This window comes from Eulemur rufifrons, chromosome 30, assembly GCF_041146395.1.
Source record: "Eulemur rufifrons isolate Redbay chromosome 30, OSU_ERuf_1, whole genome shotgun sequence".
Taxonomy (NCBI): domain Eukaryota; kingdom Metazoa; phylum Chordata; class Mammalia; order Primates; family Lemuridae; genus Eulemur; species Eulemur rufifrons.
Window position 1 is genome coordinate 98,992,187 of NC_091012.1, and position 13,729 is coordinate 99,005,915.

General features: G+C 48.5%; 1 protein-coding gene across 1 annotated transcript in view; it reads left to right on the forward strand.

The window, feature by feature from the left end:
- FGD1 (FYVE, RhoGEF and PH domain containing 1) overlaps nt 1-13,729 on the forward strand; it is a 45,086-nt gene that overhangs the window by 12,979 nt on the left and 18,378 nt on the right. Inside the window, exons 2-7 of the mRNA XM_069463293.1 lie at nt 8,421-8,594; nt 8,921-9,098; nt 9,226-9,667; nt 11,316-11,405; nt 12,115-12,263; nt 13,572-13,728. Coding sequence (XP_069319394.1) covers nt 8,421-8,594; nt 8,921-9,098; nt 9,226-9,667; nt 11,316-11,405; nt 12,115-12,263; nt 13,572-13,728 — 1,190 coding nt within the window. The remainder of the gene's footprint in view (nt 1-8,420; nt 8,595-8,920; nt 9,099-9,225; nt 9,668-11,315; nt 11,406-12,114; nt 12,264-13,571; nt 13,729) is intronic.

The following is a 13,729-nucleotide window of genomic DNA, read 5'->3' on the forward strand; positions in this document are numbered from 1 at the left end:
GTGGTCTTAATGACACCACCCTTGTTTGGAATAGTCAAGTATCATGTTTTTAAAATTATTGACTTTTTTAATAAAGAAGACCAGATTCAAGGTTATCCCTAAAATAACACCACTGTCATGAGCATTCAGGGGCCCATTGCAGAAGATATTGGGTAGAGCCCCCAGCCTGTGTGAGGCTTAAGTGGACAAGAGTCTGGGGGAACCCTGGCTGCCAGGCACTGCCACTTTCACTCTGAAGCTGCCCCTGGTTAGAGTTGGCAGAGTTAGCCCCCAAAAAAGTACAACTAGATTTGAATTTCAGATATATTAATACATATACAAGTCATTTTTTAGCATAGTGTAATACATTTTTATATGAGTATACATGAGACATGCTTATACTAAAAATTATTTTTTATTGTTTATCTGCAATTCACATGTAACTGGTGTCCTGCATTTTCTCTGGTCACCCTGTCCCTCCTGTCCCTGACTTCTCCCTTCCCTGAGCTTCCACAGTCCTGACAGGCTGACCCCTTTCCATGTCCTGAGCTACCATTTAGCTTTTCCTGATCCAGATTTTTTGTCTTTGAGATTGGGAGTTCTCTGGGAGTAAGGGTCAAGATTGCCCTTCCAACCCCGTTTAGCAAAAGCAATTTTAAGCAGTAAGAACAAAATAGGAGGTATTTTTTTCCATGCCTCTTTTTTTTTTATTTCAACATATTATGGGGATATAAAAGTTTAGGTTACATATATTGCCCTTGTTCCCCCCAAATCAGAGCTTTAAGCGTCTCCATCCCCTAGACGGTGCGCATCGCACTCATTATGTATGTATATACCCATCCCCTCCCCCTCACATCTGTCCAATACCCGATTAATGTTATTCCTAAATGTGCTCTTAGGTGATGATCAGTGAAACCAATTTGATGGTGAGTACATGTGGTGCCTGTTTTTCCATTCTTGGGATACTTCACTTAGTAGAATGGGCTCTAGCTCTATCCAGGAAAATACAAGAGGTGCTAGATCACCATTATTTCTTTTTTTTTTTTTTTTTTTTTTTTTTAGACAGAGTCTCACTCTGTTGCCCAGGCTAGAGTGAGTGCCGTGGCGTCAGCCTAGCTCACAGCAACCTCAAACTCCTGAGCTCAAGCGATCCTCCTGTCTCAGCCTCCCGAGTAGCTGGGACTACAGGCATGTGCCACCATGCCCGGCTAATTTTTTCTATATATATTTTTAGCTGTCCATATAATTTCTTTCTATTTTTAGTAGAGGTGGGGTCTCGCTCTTGCTCAGGCTGGTCTCGAACTCCTGAGCTCAAACGATCCGCCCACCTCGGCCTCCCAGAGTGCTAGGATTACAGGCGTGAGCCACCGCGCCCGGCCACCATTATTTCTTATAGTTGAGTAGTACTCCATGGTATACATATACCACATTTTATTAATCCACTCATGTATCGATGGGCATTTTGGTTGTTTCCACATCTTTGCAATTGTGAATTGTGCTGCTATAAACATTCGGGTGCAGGTGTCTTTTTTATAGAATGTCTTTTGTTCTTTTGGGTAGATGCCCAATAATGGGATTGCTGGATCAAATGGTAGGTCTACTTGTATCTCTTTGAGGTGTCTCCATATTGCTTTCCACAGAGGTTGCACTAGTCTACAGTCCCACCGGCAGTGTATGAGTGTTCCTGTCTCTCCGCATCCACGCCAACATTTATTGTTTTGGGACTTTTTGATAAAGGCCATTCTCACTGGAGTTAAGTGATATCTCATTGTGGTTTTGATTTGCATTTCCCTGATGACTAGAGATGTTGAGCAGTTTTTCATATGTCTGTTGGCCATACTTCTGTCTTCTTTTGAAAAGTTTCTATTCATGTCCTTTGCCCACTTTTTGATAGGGTTGTTTCATTTTTTCTTGCTGATTTTTGTGAGTTCTAAATAGATTCTAGTTATCAGCCCTTTATTGGACGTGTAGCATGCAAAAAATTTTTTCCCATTCTGTAGGTTATCTGTTTGCTCTCGTGACAGAGAGCTGTGCAGAAGCTTTTTAATTTGATCAGGTCCCATTTATTTATTTTTGTTGTTGCTGTGATTGCCTTTGGGGTCTTCTTCATAAATTCTTTGCCTAGGCCAATATCTGTAAGTGTTTTTCCCACATTTTCTTCTAGAATTCTAACAGTTTCACACCTTAGGTTTAAGTCTGTTATTCACCGTGATTTGATTTTTGTGAGAGGTGAAAGGTGTGGGTCTTGTTTGAGTCTTCTACATGTGGCTATCCAGATTTCCTAGCACCATTTATTGAATAAGGAATCTTTTCCCCAGTGTATGTTTTTGTCTGCTTTGTCAAAGGTTAGATGGCTCTATGAGGATGGTTTTATATTTTCCTGGATAGAGCTAGAACCCATTCTACTAAGTGAAGTATCCCAAGAATGGAAAAACAAGCACCACATGTACTCACCATCAAATTGGTTTTACTGATCATCACCTAAGATCATATTTAGGAATAACATTAATCAGGTGTCAGGCAGATGTGGGCAGGGAGGGGATGGTGTATACATACGTAATGAGTGCGATGGGCACCGTCTAGGGGATGGACATTCTTGAAGCTCTGATTTGGGGGAGGAGGGGGGGCAAGGGCAATATATGTAACCTAAACTTTTGTACCCCCGTAATATGCTGAAATAGTGAAAAAAAAAAAAGAATGATAAAGAAAAGATTGCCCTTCCAGCCTGCTGAAGGCCTGGAGGGGTGAGGGTGCAGTGGGGAGGGTACACACCTCACCTCCACAGCAGAGCTGGGGCAGTGCTCTGGCACTCCTGGGATGCCCAGGATATGCTTTCTGTAGGGGACAAGAGATGTTCGAATGGCAGTGGTGGTTGTGTGTGTGTGCAATTTTGCCAACCTCTGTGGTTCTCTCTATGTCTTTGAGGGCCATGTACAGTTGGTGTGTGGCTGGGTACATTTTCACAGAGTGATATAACATTTGGTGGTATGACTTCATGTGTGTGAGGGGCTCCTTTGTGGTCTCTGTGCTAATGGGCGTGGGGGACTCTGGTAAGCCCAGTCATGGAGAGAGCAGTGCTGGTGGAGGACCTTGTCATGTGTGGAGGTGTGGGTGTGAGTATGTGTATGAGAGGGAATGTTGTGGATTATCAACCGTAAGAAAAATGGGCTGGAGAAAACCAATGATGGCGATGGGATGGGGGGGGGCAAGCTCTGTGGTTTCCAGGAAGAGGGAGGGGCCCCACCCTGGGAGCTCCCCAAGGGCAGGGATGGGATGTTCTCATCCCCCAGCACAGAGTCTACCAGGTTCAGAAATATTGGGGGACCAAACTATGCCAAAGAAAGCCAGAGAGTTCAGCAGAGTCTGTGAGGAGCCGCAGAAGCCTAGCTGAGAAGTTCCTACTTTCCCATGGGCAGTGGGGACTTACAGAAGGTTCTTGTGCAGGTTAAGTAGCATGATCTGAGCTAGACTGTAAGAAGGTTTATTCATCCAGCCACCTGGAGAGAGAAAGAGGTGGGGTCAAGGAGGAGACAGGCAAATGTAGGCAGAGAGACATGGAAGGGGGAGTACTGAATCAGGAGAAGGAGGGGTCTTGAATCTTTTCCCTCTCAGTGGATTCTAGCCTGGTTCTTGGCCAGGCCTGGACTCCTGAACTGGAATCCTGTTGTTGATCTCCCTGTGGGAAGGGTTGGAGGTGTCCCTCTCACTAACCACACCGCAGTTTGTGACTTTCTGAAGCACTGGGGCCCACCCCTTCCCCTCTTTTCCAGCTTCTCCTTGGAGAGCAGGGTAAGAAAGGAATCCTCCAGGACCAGTCTGCCTGAAAGTCTGCCATTGACTTGCTGTGCGACCTTGGGCAAGTCACTGCCCCCCTCTGTCTTCATCTCCTCACTAGAAACAGCTGACAGTCCCTGCCTCTCTCACTTGGGACTCCAGGGTGTCCCGGAATCTTTGAATTTCATTCAGCCTCCTATTCTGCAGAGAGAATGGAGAAGCAGGCCTATCTGTGGGTTCCCCGGTGAGATGGGTGAGGAGGGAGCAGAGGGTGGGCCAGGACAGGGCCAGGGAGGGTGGTGTGATCACCCCACCCAGAGGACCAGCAGTAGAGCAGAGGGAGAGAAGCCCCAGCCAGGGGCCCTGCTGCCCTGCTACAGACAGGGTGGGGAGGGCTTGCCCAGGGAGGCCCGCCTACCTAGAGGTGAGGAGGCCAAGCCAGGTGGGAGAAGGCAGACGAGAGGCACCGGCGACCATGGGACCTATGTGTATACCTGAGGAGAGGGAGTCTCTGCGTGGTGGGTTGCCTGGCATTACTCACTGCATCTCTGGCCCTGTCAGCTACTCTGTCTCTCCCTTTCTCTGGCCATGTGTCTCTCCAACCGCGTCTCTGCCTGTGCCGCCCTCCAGGTGATTCATCCTCCTCAACCCCACGCCCAGGGGGAGGGCAGGGCAGGACCAGGCCAGGATGTGCTGAGCAGGGCAGGGTTAGAGCAGCTGAGCGGAGAGGAGCACCTCCTCCGCCCTGGCCGTCCTGGCCGGGCCCTGCCTGCTCAGGTGAGAAAGGAAGTGAGGAACAGGACCCAAAGCCAGGTACAGGGTTGGGGAGGGGATCTCAGCCTGGGGCCTGGGGTACCATGTTCCCTTAGGGCTGGGGAATGACCCCAGCCTCAGTCCCCCAAGGCCTACCTGGCTGGGATGTAGCCAGGGTGGGGTCAGGGGCCTAAGGAAGCTGTTGGAACCCTGTGGGTTGGGCTACTCCTTTCTGTAGCACTGAGAGACCTAAAATCCCCTGCGACTCTTTCTGCCTGTGTGACCCTGTAAAGGATGATGTGGATGTCTTTGTGTGTGTCGCAGCTGTATTTTTTTGTAGCAGAGGCCGCATGTGACACTGTGACTGTTTAGACCAGGAAGAGGCAAGTGTCCCATGTGTGTATCCCAGAACCCATGGCTAAGACCCAGGGTCACCATGGACATGTTTGCTTCGTTAGTATAACAGTAAATTACAGTCAGCCCTTGGTGCCCACAAAGGATTGGTTCCAGAACCCCCTGAGGATACCCAAACCATGGGCACTCAAGTTCCTTATATAAAATGGTGTGTTATTTGCATATAAACTAGGCACAGCCTTCCAAATACTTTAAATCATCACTAGACTACTTATAATACCTAATACATGTATTAGTAAATGTTATGCAAATGTTATATAAATAGTTGTTATACTGTATTTTTATTATTGTATTTTTTTTATTTCAGCATATTATGGGGGTACAAATGTTTAGGTTACATATACTGCCCTTGCCCCACCCAAGTCAGAGCTTCAAGCGTGTCCGTCCCCCAGACGGTGCGCACCGCACCCATTAGGTGTGAATATACCCATCCCCTCCTCCCCCTCCCATCTGCCTGACACCTGATGAACGTTATTACTATATGTGCACTTCAGTGTTGATCAGTTAATACCAATTTGATGGTGAGTACATGTGGTGCCTGTTTTTCCATTCTTGGGATACTTCACTTAGTAGAATGGGCTCCAGCTCTATCCAGGATAACACAAGAGGTGCTAGATCAGCATTGTTTTTTTGTGGCTGAGTAGAACTCCATGGTATACATATACCACATTTTATTAATCCACTCATGGATTGATGGGCACTTGGGTTATTTCCACATTTTTGCAATTGTGAATTGTGCTGCTATGAACATTCAAGTGCAGATGTCTTTTTTATAGAATGTCTTTTGTTCTTTTGGGTAGATGCCCAGTAATGGGATTGCTGGATCAAATGGTAGTTCTACTTGTAGCTCTTTGAGGTATCTCCATATTGCTTTCCACAGAGGTTGCACTAGTCTACAGTCCCACCAACAGTGTATGAGTGTTCCTATCTCTCTGCATCCACGCCAACATTTATTATTTTGGGACTTTTTGATAAAGGCCATTCTCACTGGAGTTAGGTGATATCTCATTGTGGGTTTGATTTGCATTTCCCTGATGATTAGAGATGTTGAGCATCTTTTCATATGTTTGTTAGCCATTAGTCTATCTTCTTTTGAAAAGTTTCAAAGTTTCTGTTCATGTCCTTTGCCCACTTTTTGATAGGGTCGTTTGATTTATTTATTTTTTTATTTTTTTTTTTTTTTGCTGATTTTTGTGAGTTCTATATAGATTCTAGTTATCAGCCGTTTATTGGATGTGTGACATGCAAATATTTTCTCCCATTCTGTAGGTTGTCTGTTGGCTCTTGTGATAGTTTCCTTGGCTGTGCAGAAGCTTTTTAATTTAATCAGGTCCCATTTATTTATTTTTGTTGTTGCTGTGATTGCCTTTGGGGTCTTCTTCATAAATTCTTTGCCTAGGCCAATGTCTATAAGAGTTTTTCCAACATTTTCTTCTAGAATTCTTACAGTTTCACACCTTAGGTTTAAGTCTTGTTGTATTATTTTTTGTAGTTTTTTTTCCAAATATTTTCAACCAACCAACCTGAGGATGTAGAACCCACAGATATGAAGGGGCAGCTATATGCCGTGTATCTGTGATTGTGTATCTGTGTTTCTGAGTATGTCGTGGCATGTGATTTTATGCTCTTTTGCTATTGTGTAAGATTGTGTCTGACATGGTATAATTTACCCTGTGTGACTATAATCTTTATGTGTAACCATATTTGCAGGTGTGTTTGATAGCACATCATGGTGTGTGTGACACTCCATGGCCCTGCATTTGTGAGACACAGTATAAATGACACTGTGACTCAGTGGAACCATGTTTGAGGACTGTGTAACTGGATATACAATGGTATGTGTTTGGGCAATTGTGTGAAGCTGTGTGTGAGATGGTAGAATTGCCATTGTGTGTCTTTGTGACTGTGCATGACCGTGTTTGCAGGTATGTGTGATACTGTGAGGCTGTATGATTATATGTGAGGTTGTGACCCTGGGTCTTTGTGACTGTGTAACCAGGCTTTCAGAAGTGTGACGGCAGGTGAATGGATGGTTGAATTTGTGTAGCCCCAGTTGTGTGCAACAGTGTAAATAACACCATGTGGTTTTGTGACTGAGCGGGCCCATTTGCGACTGGTCATTTATGTGTGATACAGGGTAACAGACCCTTTATGGCTGTGAGTGAGAGATCATGTGTCTGTGCCATAACTTAACTGACAGCATGTGCCAGTGGTACCTCTGGGAGCTCTTGACTGCTGCACACTCTCTTGTCCTCACACCTGTTTGGCTGCATCTCTCCCTACATAAGGGCTTTCTGTGGCTCTCTCTTGCCACAGGATGGATGTCTGGCTCTCAGCCTGGGATCCAAGGCTTTTTCCTCTCCTCTCCGGCCCCACCTGACTTCTCTATCATCTGAGGCACCCCCACAACCCCCTGCCCAGCCAGGACCACGTGAGCCCCACACTCCTTCTCTTGGAACATGTCATCCCTTGGGAGACCCTCATTGCCTCCCAGACCAAATCTTCTCTCATAAGCATGACCCATCATCTCCTCCAAGGCCAAACACAGAGGTGACTTTAGGGGACATGCAGTGAGGAAGGAGGGATAGTGCTACTGTCCCAATTTGCTACTTGCTGTTCTAAAATTGCTCCTGTGACCTGAACTCTGGATGCTGGGTATGTGTGGATGTGGAAGTAGAGGAGAGTAGTACAGATTAGTAAGAAGCTGGGGTTTTAAGAAGCAAAATTTTTGCTCATGAAATACAATTTCAGGCCAGGTGCGGTGGCTCACACCTGTAATCCTAGCACCCTAGGAAGCTGAGGCGGGAGGATCATTTGAGCTCAGGAGTTTGAGCAAGAGCGAGACCCCGTCTCTACTAAAAAAAAAAAAATAGAAAGAAATTATATGGACAACTAAAAATATATATAGAAAACATTAGTTGGGCATGGTGGTGCATGCCTGTAGTCCCAGCTACTCGGGAGGCTGAGGCAGAAGGATTGCTTGAGCCCAGGAGTTTGAGGTTGCTGTGAGCTAGGCTGACGCCCGGGCAACAGAGTGAGACTCTGTCTCAAAAATAAAAAAAAAAAGAAAAGAAAAGAAAAAGAAATACAATTTCATCACTTTTAAGTACACTCAGCAGTATAAAATTTTAGACAAGAACGTCCAGATATTCTTAGGGCCTTAAAAAAGGGTGAAGTATAGTTTATGCTCCCCATACCATTGGGGCTGTATAAACAAGGGCTGCAAACACGTGCACTCCCTGGTGATAATGCCTGCTAACATACATGGAACCAGTGCACTCATCACAAAGAACTCCAATCTGTTGATAAAAACAGTCAGCCCCAGCCCTGGGCCTGGCTCTCCATCTGAGGGCTGGGGTAGGAGCTTCCCAGAAAAGCAACGTGGCCAGGAAAGGGACCCACGGAAACCCAACAGCCTAAATACCTGCTAAGACAGGCAACTCCCTGGTCCCCTGAGGGGTAAAGTCAGTCATTTCACACTCAGTTTCTCCCTTCTGCAGGGCTGCACCAGGGAAGCCGGATCCTGGTTAAAAGTTTATCCCTTGACCCTGGCCAGAGCCTTGAGCCTCATCCAGAAGGTCCCCAACGGCTTCGCTCAGACCCAGGCCCCCCCACCGAAACCCCCAGCCAGCGTCCTTCGCCACTGAAGCGGGTACCGGGCCCAAAGCCACAGGGTAAGTGGTTCCAGAAAGAAGCAGGGAAAAGGCCAAGGGGAGGGAACAGAGCAGAGGAGAAGTTGGCCAGTGGCAGAGGAGAGGGCTTGTTAGAAGGACAGGAGGGCACCATGGTCTCAAGGGCAGTGCTACCTACCCAGCGGGCAGAGCTGTGGCATGGGGCTAATACATGCCTACTGGGATCTCACCTCAGGCCTGCTGTGTGCCCACCTCAGGCAAAGGTGCAGACTGGGGTTTGTGGAGGGGGTTGCGGCCTGGCCATGACAACCACCACCAAACCCAACTGACTAAGATCTCCCTTCCCTCTTCCCCATCCGTCTCTCCAGTCCCCCCAAAGCCCAGCTACCTGCAGATGCCCCGGATGCCGCCCCCACCTGAGCCTATCCCCCCTCCGCCATCACGTCCACTACCTGCAGACCCCCGAGTGGCCAAGGGCCTGGCCCCCAGGGTAGAAGCCAGCCCGAGTTCTGCAGCAGTATCCTCCCTGATTGAGAAGTTTGAAAGGTGAGTCTTGTCCCTGGATGACCCTGTGGGGAGAAGGGGGAACCTGGGACAGGAAGGGATAGTCATAGGAGAGGCCTGTCAGTCAAGCTCATACCCTGCCTCCATGTGTGTCCGCCACCCACCTCAGAGAGCCTGTGATTGTCGCCTCGGATAGGCCAGCCCCTGGCCCCAGCCCAGGTCCCCCAGAGCCAGCCATGTTGCCACAGCCACCCCCGCAGCCACCAGTGCCCCAGCTCCCTGAGGGTGAGGCCTCCCGCTGCCTGTTCCTGCTGGCTCCTGGGCCCCGGGACGGCGAGAAGGTACCCAACCGGGACAGCGGCATTGACAGCATCAGCTCGCCATCCAACAGTGAGGAGACCTGCTTCGTCAGTGATGACGGGCCCCCCAGCCACAGCCTCTGCCCTGGGCCCCCTGCCCTGGCCAATGTTCCTGTTGCCTTGGCCGATCCCCACCGGCCTGGTTCCCAGGAGGTTGACAGTGACCTGGAGGAGGAGGACGACGAGGAGGAGGATGAGGAGAAGGACAGAGAAATCCCAGTGCCCCCGATGGAGAGACAGGAGTCTGTGGAGGTACTTGACCCATGTTCACCAAGAGGCAGGACCACGTGGAGAAACCCGGAGCCTGGCTTTTATGCTTGGTTCTTCCCCTAGTTCAGTATTTCTCAAAATAGGACATTGTTTCCATTTTGGATGTTTATCTTCCCTGGTCTCTTGGTACTAAATATCAGTAGCAAACCCCTGGCCCTGCCCGCAGTCACTGTGACTACCTAAACCACCATGCACAGTTTCAAATGCCCGCTAGCAAGGTTGTTCTACCCCCATCAGAGAGCCATGAGCTGGACCTCAGTTTTTCCATCTGGAAGATGGGCATCCTGGTTGGGCATCTTTAAAGCCTGTTCCATTTGGAAAATCCCATGACTCAGTAGCTGTGTGACATTGAGCAAGTCTCTTCTCTCTCCACTCCCCCACCACAAGCCTCAGTTTCTTTATTTATAAAATGGAAAGTCTCTCACATCCAAAGAGACTTTCCAACAGCTAGAGGATGGGCACAAGAGCTAGAGCCCCATGGAAACCTGAGGCTGTGGAAATAAAGGCTCTTGGCAGCAGGGACCCCTGTCTGTGCCCTGGCAGCCTACCATTTCTTCAGAAGGCATCCTTGCACCTGAATTAGGTCTCAGCCAGAATTCCTGCTCTACCAGGACCAAGCTCAAGTGTGGGGGCTAAGGCTAGGGACTGCTGGGATGGCAGGTACTCAGCAAATATGGTCTAATAAATAGGAAATAGAGTCAACGGGCAATGAGTTTCATGTATTTTTATACTTTTGTGTCTTTCTCACACCCCAGGTACTCAGCAAGACCTTGTTGATAGTGAACTGAGTGGGTGAATAAATAACTAACATTTATAGATTACTTAATCTTCAGTCTTCTATGTTATGTTTATATTAAATCATTTAGACTGGGCACAGTGGCTCACACCTATAATCCTAGCACTTTGGGAAGCCAAGGCAGGAAGATCAGTTGAGGCCAGGAGTTCAAGACCAGCCTGGGCAACATAGTGAGAACTCATCTCTGGGAAAAAAAAAAAAAGGAAAAGGAAAAGAAATTATCCAGGCATGGTGGCATGCACCCGTGGTCCCACCTACTCGGGAGGCTGAGGCTGGTGGATCACTTGAGATAAGGAGTTCAAGGTTACAGTGAGCTGTGATCACACCACTGCACTCCAGCCTGGGTGGCAGAGCTAGACCCTGTCTCAAAAAAAAATTATTTAATTGTCTCCATTACACATGGATTTAGGTTCTGTTATTATCTGTATTTATAGATGAGGAGTCTTAAATACAGAGCAAACAATTTATACAAGCTAGTGAATGGCAGAGCTAGGATTTGAACCCAGGAAGTCTGGCTTCCTAGCCCACATGCTTAACCACTACACTATGCTGAACGAATAGAGAGAACAAATGAATGGGTGAATGAGTGGCTGGCTGAATGAGGGAGTGCATGTTATCAGAATTGAGGAGTGGGCTTTATGATAGACTGGGGAGTCAGGGATGAAGCTGGGGTGCTCATGGGTCTAGAGATGGGGGTCAGGGTTATCACAGGCTGGCATTAAGCTTAGAGTAGCATGTGAGCTGTTCTAAGAATTCTGGGGGCTTGGGTGAGGGCTTGGGTGAGGGCTAGGGTAGAGGGTGATGGCTCAGGGGATTACTTCTTCTCCTTTCCAGTTGACTGTGCAGCAGAAGGTGTTTCACATTGCCAATGAGCTCCTGCAAACCGAGAAGGCCTATGTTTCCAGGCTCCATCTCCTGGATCAGGTGAGTGGCCCTTTAGGGGTCCCAGGGCCCCAGGACCTGGTAGGTGAGCTCTAAGAAAGAAGTGATAGGGCCTGAGCTCAACCCCACCATTGTCCCCGCCATCATGGCCAGAAATCTAGAAGTGATAAGACCCCTCTCTGACCTTGAAGTCAACTTGCCTCTGAAGCTAACTCTGATTATGACCCCAAGCTTGATGCTCATACTAACCCTGGGCCCTGACTGTGACTCTGAAACTAATACTGACTCTGACCCAGATCCTGAATTTACCCACTGGCTGTGAAACTCCTTCTAACCCTGGCCCTATTCCTGATCCCAAATCCACCAGAATCACTGATTTTTGTCTGCTTTGTTCACTGCTCTATCCTAGCCTCTAGGACAGTGCCTGGCACACAGTAGGCACTCAAAAATGTTTTTTAACTGAATGGATCTAATTCCAGCTTTCTCTCTGACCTGAATCTAATTCCAACCGTGACCCTGATCCTGACTTCTCATTGTTCCAATGCCTAACTCCAGGTCCTAACCTTGACAATCTGAATTGCAACCCCATATATAACCCTAACTCCATTCCCTCTCTCCTCAGTCTCAAGACCAACACTGATCCCAAAGCTCCACAAAGCTGCCCACAAACACTGCCCTTACCCACAAGCTGCCCCTTCCCCAGCCAAGTCCCAGGCCCAGCTGGACTGAGCACTCCTGCCCTGCCCCACAGGTGTTCTGTGCCCGGCTGCTGGAAGAGGCTCGGAACCGCAGTTCCTTCCCCGCCGACGTTGTCCATGGCATCTTCTCTAACATCTGCTCCATCTATTGCTTCCACCAGCAGTTCCTGCTGCCTGAGCTAGAGAAGCGCATGGAGGAATGGTGAGGGGCCCAGACCTAGGCTGCCCACTCCCCTGTCCGTGTGCCTTCCAAGCCCAGACCCAGATGTGTACACAAGAGTTCATCCCTGCCTGCCCTCTCCTCTTACTGACTTTCACAGAAAGAATCAGGTCCAAGCTCCGCCTCTAGGCCCTCCCAGTCTAATGTGGAACACAGACCAGGACTCAGAAAATTATAATGGAATAGCATAGCCCTCAAGAGTGTAAGGTTAGCAGCCAAATTGGCTGGGTTCAAATTCTGGCTCTGCCACTTGCTAGCAAACAGGTTTCTTAAGTTGCTGTGCCTCAGTTTCCTCATCTATAAAATGGGTATAATAATGGCCACCTACCTTGTAGGATTTTTTTAAGGATGAAATGAGTTAATACACATAGAGAGCTTAGTACTCGGTATATAATAAGTGTTCAATGAATGTGAGATGTTGTTATTTTTATCAGTGCTGTGATAAAACTGGGAATGGGAGGCTGTGGGGACCCAGACAAGTGGACCAAGCCTAGCGTGGGGATTAGAGTAGGATTCAGGGAGGAAGTGGTGCCTGAGTCCTGAGGTAGAAGGGCAGGGCTTATAGGCAGCCTCCCAGCCTCTAGGCTCTCCTCTTCCAGTCCACCCTTTAGAGGTTACACCACCCATCAAAATGGTCTTTCTAAACAACAGTCAGACCATGTTACCCCTGCTTAAAATTATCTCCATGTTCCCCATACCTATGGCATACAGGGTGTCCCCCTCACCAGACTGTGACCACAGAGGGCTGGCCTGAAGCCTGGTTCCCATGTCTCTCTACCAGCCTGTGACCCTAGAGGGCCAGGACCAGGTCTGGTTTGTTTGTCTCCCATAACACACTGTGACCAATGAGGAATGTGACCAGGCCTGGTCACTTTGCCTCCTCTACCAGACAGTGACCCTCTCAGGGCTCAACTGGATGTGTGTGACTCATTTCCGTGTCCCTAGCATCACCCAGCACAAGGCTGGGCACAGAGTCAATAATCAGTGCATGAAGTGGCCCTTGCAGTAAGGTTGGGGCAGGTGTTCTAAGACACAGCAGTTCTGGTGCTCGAGCAGGGCAGAGTTGGGGCAGGTGGCGTTCCAGACCATGGTCTCAAGTCAAGCTGAGCCTCTTAGCCTGTATAGCCTAATTGGCCCATAATGTGAGCAGCATTTCTTAAGGAGCAGACTAGCTGAGAAGTGGGTTTCCAGGACCGAGATGAGCGGTCTGCCTGGGGTTGGAGACCTGTAGGGGAGGATTCTAGGGTGTGAGAATCAGTAGGACCACATCAGCTCCTGCCTCCACCCCAGGGACCGCTACCCACGCATTGGGGACATCCTGCAGAAGCTGGCACCTTTCCTCAAGATGTATGGCGAGTATGTGAAGAACTTTGACCGGGCTGTGGAGCTGGTCAACACCTGGACAGAGCGCTCCACCCAGTTTAAAGTCATCATCCATGAGGTGCAGG